We start from the raw sequence: 7900 nt of genomic DNA on the forward strand, positions 1-7900 counted from the left end.
TGTCAGTCCAAATACATCTCAGTAACAATGCCTTAGATATGCATTTCTGGTCAAAAGCTATAATTGAGAGTACTTTTTTAATGGGGAATCCAAATAAGTAAACTTATAACCCCTAATTAAAGAGGAAAATATTTTGGTGCAAAAAGATAGTCATGTTCAAGGCATTAAAATTGAATGGATATTTAATTACAGTTAAACTTGTCCTGAAAGTAAACAACAATAAAAAGTGTCTCTTTAAATAAAGGAATTTTACCTGTATCCAATGACATGAATTTTCTTAATTGGGAATAAGTTGTACTTCTTAAAATCTATCAATTTTGGGGCTGGGGTTGTGGCTCAGTGGTAGAGCGCTTGCCTCACCTGTGTGAGGCACTGTGTTCAGTCCTCAGCACCACATAAATATAAATAAACAAAATGAAGGTATTTAAAAAATCTATCAATTTAAAAAACTTTAGGGGAGGCATTGTGAGATGTTAACTTTTAAACAGTTTATGTTTCTTGAAATAAAAATGTAAGGCATATCATGTCAGGGCCACTCTATTAAATGTATACCTGGAACCTACCCTCAGGCTTTAAATGGGAATTCCAGAAGAATCACCACAAGCAGAGCTTTTAAAAATAAACTCTTAAAATGTATTATATATACACAATGGAATATTACTAAGCCATAAAGAGAAATAAAATAATGGCATTAGCCAATATATGGATGGAACTAGAGACTATCATGCTAAGTGAAATAAGCCAGTCCCCCCCCCCAAAAAAAAAACAAAAAAACAAAGGGCAAATGTTCTCTCTGATATGTGTATGCTAACTCACATTAGGGTAGGGGGAGAATAGAAGTATTTTGGATTAGATAAAGGGGAATGAAGGGAAGGGAGGGGGAATGGGAATAGGGAAGATTCTAGAATGAATCTGACATCACTTTCCTATCTTCAAAGATGAATACACGACCAATGTAATTCCACATCATGTACAACCAAATGAATGGGAAATTGTACTCTGCTTTTATATGTTAAAATATATTCTACTGTCATAAATAAAAAACAAATGAACTTTAAGAACATTTAATTCTATGTTGAATGATAATACAAATCCATTACTATTGCTACAATATTTTTTCTCTTCCAGTAAGAAACTCAAAAAAATCACTGACTCAAATATGGCCACAAGATCACTTGCTTTGATGCTCAGCCCCTTGGGAACTTCCTCTCTGTCTTTGGTCACTGGAAACACCTGAACCTGCCCAGACTTTGATACTCAGCCTTCCCAGTACAGTTCATAAGATCCCTTTCCTTTATTTGTCATAAAAGTGTTGCTAAGGAATACTTTATTCTTTTCAAAAATCAATAGAAAACAACACAAATACAGAAATAAATAAAATGCATTAGTATAAAAGAAAAATTATACACATAAAACAGAAAACACATAAATAATCCTTCAGAAGAAGTATTGATACATTAAGCTTTGTAAATCACACTTCAGGAATGAGCATGAAGTTTGGTAGCAATATCAAGGAATATTCATTGAAACACACATTACATGCAATTAGAGTTGCAACCATAAACACTAAACCTAATCAGCTGAATGCTACTCTCTTAGGAAAAATTAACTTAAATATGCAGTGAAAGTAATCTAAATATACATGGTGAATTTAGTACTACCATTTTGTAATGACTACTTATCATATTCTGAGCTGTTAAATTTTTAAAATTATTAGTAATGGAAATAAGTAGATTTGAAACTAGAAGATTTATTCGTCTATATGTTTATGACCTCCAAAGTACCTACTGCAGGGAAACCTGAATCATAACAGGTTTTTGTCTCTGCAGATCAGAAACACAACATGCAAGACCATTGGGCTTTTTTAAAATAATTGAATTGACCCTTCAGTAAATGATTGGACAAAAAATGTGGCATATATACACAATGGAATATTACTCAGCAATAAGAGAATAAAATCATAGCATTTGCAGGTGAATGGATCGTATTGGAGAAGATAATGCTAAGTGAAGTTAGCTAATCCCCCCAAACAAATGCCAAATATTTTCTCCAATATAAGGAGGCCGATTCATAGTTGGATAGGGAGGGGGAGCATGGGAGGAATAGATGAACTCTAGATAGGACAGTGGGGTAGGAGGAGAAGGAAAGAGGCAGGAGGTTATCAAGGATGGTGGAATGTGGTGGAAATCATTATCCAAAGTAGATGTATGAAGACACAAATTATGGTGAACATATTTTATATACAAGTTGAGATGAAAAATTGTGCTGTATATGTGCAATAAAAATTGTAATGTTTTCTGCTATCATTTATTTAAAAAAGAAATTTTAAAAATTTTAAAAATGAAATAAAAAATTGAGTCTTTACTTAGTTATTATAATCTTTGCAACCACTGAAAAGTTTAGGTGTTAATATGGTATTGGATTAATCACCAGACCAAAAAATGTTAATTTGATAATGTAAATAATAGATGAACTCTGGTTTCAATGACAGTATATTTTACAATATATTGAATGAGATTTGAAGTCTAACTCTCAGGCCACAGAATGCTCATGCACATTTAAAAAATGAGAGAGGACAATCATGGGCAATTTAAATATTTTATATTTAAATATCACGTTCTGGGTTTTCCTCTTGTATCGACTGTTTCCTATCAATGTATCTGATAACTAAGCATCATGCATGATTTTAAAGGGATAAAGAAACTCAAGGCTGTACTTCCACCCAGATCTTTGGAATATTACATAAAGGGAGCAAATACTCAACTCCAGGCTACATCACCAATACTTACAATGATGTACTTAGAAGGGGTAGAGCTCATTTTAAATTGTACTTCCTGAATGAATTAATTCACCTATCACAGAAAAATCAGTCTACCTCTTTAGAATTTTGTAGAAAGATTTATCTTTAATTGTATTAACTTATTTAATCCTCTGAACTACTATTTGTGCAACAGAAAAAAGTAATTTACTCAATGATACTGGAGTCCTAAGATGGAATGATACATCTCCAAAAAGCAAGTTCACAGCTTCCTTCATACTACCTGGGAAGGAAATCCCTACTATCAGAACAACCTTCCCCTGGCTTCCTCTCATATGATGTCCCAGGATGGTGCTCATTGCCCATCAGGCAGCCATGTATACCCAGTGCTATATATTCAACCTTGTATGATCTGATCCCAAAGTAGATTAGAAAACTCAGAGGTTAGTTGCTAAATTGCTGCGTGTAGTATCTCTGGTAAAAGCCAACACCAAGAAACAAAAAGATGTTATTATGTCAAGATCAGTCAGACTCCAATATGAAATTAGTTTTTAGTCCATTCAATTCCTGGTTAACAGTCCTATATATCAGCAATTGTGAAAACAAAGGTGACATTAACTTGGAATCCAAGTGTAAGTATCAGGTGTCAGTCTATTTAACTGCCTTTTCTGTTCCAGAACTTATAACTTAAATCCCAATAAATAAAGCTTGCGTTACACTCATTTCCTCTTTTGGAGAAGCTCACAGAATTGTACAGTGCTGTTTTACGCACCTCTAGCCACGTTCTCCTACATCAGAAGCAGGGACGTTGTCACTCAATGCAGAGAGTATTAAAGAAGAACTTGCCAATTTACTGGAATATCAATGGAATAAACAAAGAAACTAAACTTCTTGGTTTACTAGGACTAGATTTGAGAGCATTTACTAAGAAGCTAATCTTTTTATATATTAGAGTAGCAGGAAACAAAAAAGTTTATAGGAAGACATAAAGGAAGTAGAGTATCCTGAGTAGAGTCAAACTAATCCAGGAAGCAAGCAAAGGAGACAGTCCCCTTAGTCACATGACCACCCCAAATAATCTATGCTCTACAAAGATCCTTTTGTACAAATTTCATGGTGATATTAATTGAGCTTATAGTCATTTGCCTTTATGGTAAAAGTATCTATTCTAATATATGGCCCACAAAATTTATATTCTGATGGGTTTGGGGTGGGAGCCCTGGACACAGAATTCAGTGTCATTTCTGGATATGAAACTACATGTATATTAATCTACTTAAAATTAAAATTATCACCTCTATGCTAATAGACTTTTGCATATATGCTTATACAGTCTATAAGACTTTCCTACTCAAGAATTTTCTGCAATTTAACATGGTGAAAAAAAATCTGTTTTCCCAGAAATACTTCTGTATGTATTTTGCCTAGTACAAAGCCAGAATTTTTAATGCTTGAAACTCTTCTATAAGAATGCAAATACTTTGAGGGAAAGGATAATCCCTTATTCATAGCATTAAAAAGTACTTTTTTTCATAAGAAAACTTTCAAACATGTATGTTAAAATATAATTAATTCCAACTTAATTTCCTTTTAAAATTCTTTCCTCCCTTGTAATGAAGTGGGTCAAAGATGATTCAAATGCTTTTGAATCATTTCAAACATTAGAAAGGCAAGTGTGCTAATTTGTGTTTATAAAAAAAGCATTGCATTTAATTTGACAACAGTTCACATGAGCAAAAAAAAAGCAGCAGCAGTTTAATCTCACATATTATTTTGAATAGCACTTAACATTTTAAAGGTATTTTATGAGTTTTAGAAAATACTTAAAATCATATCTAGGTCTTTTCAATTTTAAAGGCACTAAATATACAGCTAAGTAGATCTCCACTTTTCAAAACTTAAGGAATCTATAATGTATTTTGAAGGACAGCAGGATGATTTAATGTCAGTACACACAGAGCTATCTACTGAGAAAATATGCTACAAAAGAAGGGAAAGTATGTTTTTGAACCTTATAATTACCATTAAATAAAGAAGTTACTTGTTTGAAGATGATTCTGTAAATCTTTATGAAGGTTCTATATTCCAATTTTGAAGCTCAAATCCTGCATTCAGAATAAAGAACACAACATGTACAGATGTAAATAATGTAACAATAACAGATTGAGTTTTTTTTTCGTGATTTAGATACTAGTTTATTGAGCCTCAGTTAGAGTTCAAAATTTTCTCCCTTTAGAATCATTTAGGGCTACTTATGAAATATGTTCATTTGGTGACATGGCATAGAAGCAAATTACTGAACACAGTACAAATAAAGAGGAAATTCATTAAAAACTTGGATTGCTTAAAAACTAAATAGTACTTTTAATAGTTCCTATAAAACTTTTCTCAAGAAAATTGAATTCACATAAAAATGAAAAAAATTTATTGATTTTTGTTTGTCTAGATTATTTTTATTAACAAAACGATTGTTTTTAACATTAGGAATTTGGAAAGCATACCCATCTAACCACAAACCCATCAGATACTTATTTTTTAAGAATTAGCCTGAAAGTTTTTTTTGGACTGGTTTAAATGAAACCAGTCATTTTCTTAAGCAAAATATTTATTTAACTGTCTTGCAACTTAAATGTATCTTTAGTTTTAAAAATAAAACAATATATGAAGAGCTGGTTTACTCTTTTTTGATTTATTGTAGGTAAAAGTTACTTACTTGAGATGGCACATTGGCAGGTCTGGTGTTTCTGACACTATGAATATTTAAAAACAAATTCGCTTGAAAAGTTTTATCATCCAGAAAGAAAAAAAAAGGTGACTTTCCAGAGTTGAAAATTTCTTGAAAAAAGGTTGAGAGGATAATAATCTAAAAACCACACCACTCTTGATAAAGAACTGAGGCAGCTTTGAATTAAAACTACAAATTTAAATTAGTTTTATAAAGTACTGAAAAGTAGGTGAAATTACATACATAGGCATTTAATCAATAATAAGAGGAATAGCAGCAGAACTTAAATATATGATAGTTTATCAACAATAAATAAACATTTTTAGTGCAAATAGTGCAGAAAATTTTCTCAAAGCAAAGATCATAGCAAGTATTTTGATCTATACAAAATCAGTCTCAGTTCTGTATACAATCTATATAGTATATCTGTGAATTCAGCCCCCATGATGAAATGCCAATTTGCAAATCATAAATATAAAACAATGTGCTTAAGTTTTATGTCTCATTTTTCTCTTGGCAGTTCATGTTTTTGGGAAAATCTATAGTGGAGCATGAAATTGGCTGTGCATTGCTATCACCTGTTGAAGTTTCTCTTCCTTGGCTCTTCTAACAGTGGCAAATTGTTCTCTTTTCCATGAAGCTACTGAGAAAATTGTCTATTTCAGTTTTTCCCTCCAAGAAATCTTCAGCGATATTATCAGATTCTTCTTCAGCTTCGTGTGCAGCTACTTTCAATCTTGCCTGCAGGGTACTTGCACTACAGCTCTCACTAAGTTCATGCTGTCTTTGCATCTTCTTTTCAAAAGTAGATTTCATTTGTGTAAGTAATTTATACTTATCTAAAACAATCTGCCTTTTGGCTTCCAAGCTAGGTTCCAAAAGAAGATTTTTTCTTGCTAATTCCTCGATACTTTTTACTAAGTCGTCCTTGTCTGCAATAATTTGTTTCAATTGAGGCAAAGTCAGGAACTGTTCTAGTAATGCTTCCTCTTGTTCATTCATATCTGTGAGTTGTGATAAAATTAATTCTGAGAGTTCTGGAAATGTATCAGGAACATCTGGCATCTTATAACCAAAACCATTCTGACTTATCGGAGCTGAAGTGTCCGTTGAGGGAACAGGTAATGGCAGACTTGAAAGGACACCAAATGAAGGAGCAGCAGGCTTGGCTGTGGTATAACTTGTTGTTGAAGAAGAAACAGCGTCAGCAACAGACAAAGAAGTGATATTCCTGTTAGCTTCTTGTGGAGGATATGGAGGAAGAAATGGAAAGCCCTGAGAAGCATAAGGAGGCATACCTCCTGGGTTACTGTACAGGTATGGAAATGCTGTCAAAGCAGGAGCTAAAACTGGGGGATTCTTCCAGAACTCATCCAACAGACTTTGAATAATTTTCCCAAGATCTGAATGCATTGTAAAATTGCTTACTAATGGAGAAGTAACATAAACTCCTTGTTTATCCATTAAGTGATGTCTTATTGGTGGATAAACACTGATCACTGGTTTTTCCTGAGGAAATTGTGGAGGAAGTAATATATTAATGTTAATAGTCAGATTGTTTACAGTGAATGGCAATCTGTATTCCACATCTTTCTGTATTTCAGCTATACTGGAGTGTGAGTTCCGGAGGGACTCGATCAAGCGCTGCTTCTGCTGTTGGAGGCTGGTGAGGCCACCAGGAGAACCAATCGCGGAGGAGGAGGCGCTCTTGGTTAGGGGAAAGAGCCAGCTCATCCTCCTTGGGTCCCCGGGCCCAAGGCCCTAGAAGGCTCTGGCCTGCTTCTCCCAGCTGCTCAACCCGGGCGTTCTCCAGCGACAGAGAAGCGGGCTGAGACGTGAGTGGCCTAAACGCTGGGGGGGCCGCATCTTCACTAAGCAAGCCCATCTCGCGGTCTCCGGGTTTTGGGGGACATGCTATAATGCAGTTAGCTGGAGAGGGGCAACGTGCCGCCAGGGATAGGCAGTCCTACCTTCGCCGCCGAGAGGCCCAAACCAGCCAGTCAGGGAGGCTGACCGCCCAGCACTCCACCACCCTAGCCTTCGGCCAACAGATTGAGTTTTTGTACTTCTTGTTCCCTGTACAATTTTATTATAAGAATAAATCACATAGTGTCACTTTTCTTCTTACAAGTCACCTCTGAAAATAAAGCATCAAAGCCTAATATTCTTTCTTGTCTAAATTCTCTTACTTTTTAATGTATGTGAAGAGCAAGAATAAGCTAGAGAAAAATCTCACTGTCTTTCACTGACCCCTTAAAACAGTCTATTCCGCTATCTGTGTGCATCCATCCTCCTCATCACACTAACGTCAACTTGCCAAAATAAGAAAAAAGGACATTTACTTGAGATCAGATCCTGAAAACATGCTTTATATAAAGGTTTTCAATGCTTTTTAGGACATCATCATAAGTGCCACA

General features: G+C 34.5%; 1 protein-coding gene across 2 annotated transcripts; it reads right to left on the bottom strand.

Moving 5' to 3' along the window:
- Positions 1-5760: 5760 nt before the first annotated feature.
- Positions 5761-7286, bottom strand: LOC143389164 (vacuolar protein sorting-associated protein 37A-like). Of its 2 annotated transcripts, none has more exons than XM_076842409.1 (2): positions 7093-7286; positions 5761-7017 (listed from the first exon to the last, which is right to left on the bottom strand). In XM_076842409.1, exons 1-2 carry the CDS (start codon positions 7215-7217, stop codon positions 6090-6092), a joined length of 1053 nt encoding a protein of 350 aa, XP_076698524.1. In that variant the 5' UTR covers positions 7218-7286; the 3' UTR covers positions 5761-6089. The 2 variants fall into 2 exon arrangements, with proteins under 2 accessions (XP_076698524.1, XP_076698523.1); XM_076842408.1 differs by having other exon boundaries at positions 5761-6022; positions 6062-7286.
- Positions 7287-7900: the final 614 nt, after the last annotated feature.

Source organism: Callospermophilus lateralis, unplaced genomic scaffold, assembly GCF_048772815.1.
Source record: "Callospermophilus lateralis isolate mCalLat2 unplaced genomic scaffold, mCalLat2.hap1 Scaffold_250, whole genome shotgun sequence".
In the NCBI taxonomy this organism is placed as follows: Eukaryota; Metazoa; Chordata; class Mammalia; order Rodentia; family Sciuridae; genus Callospermophilus; species Callospermophilus lateralis.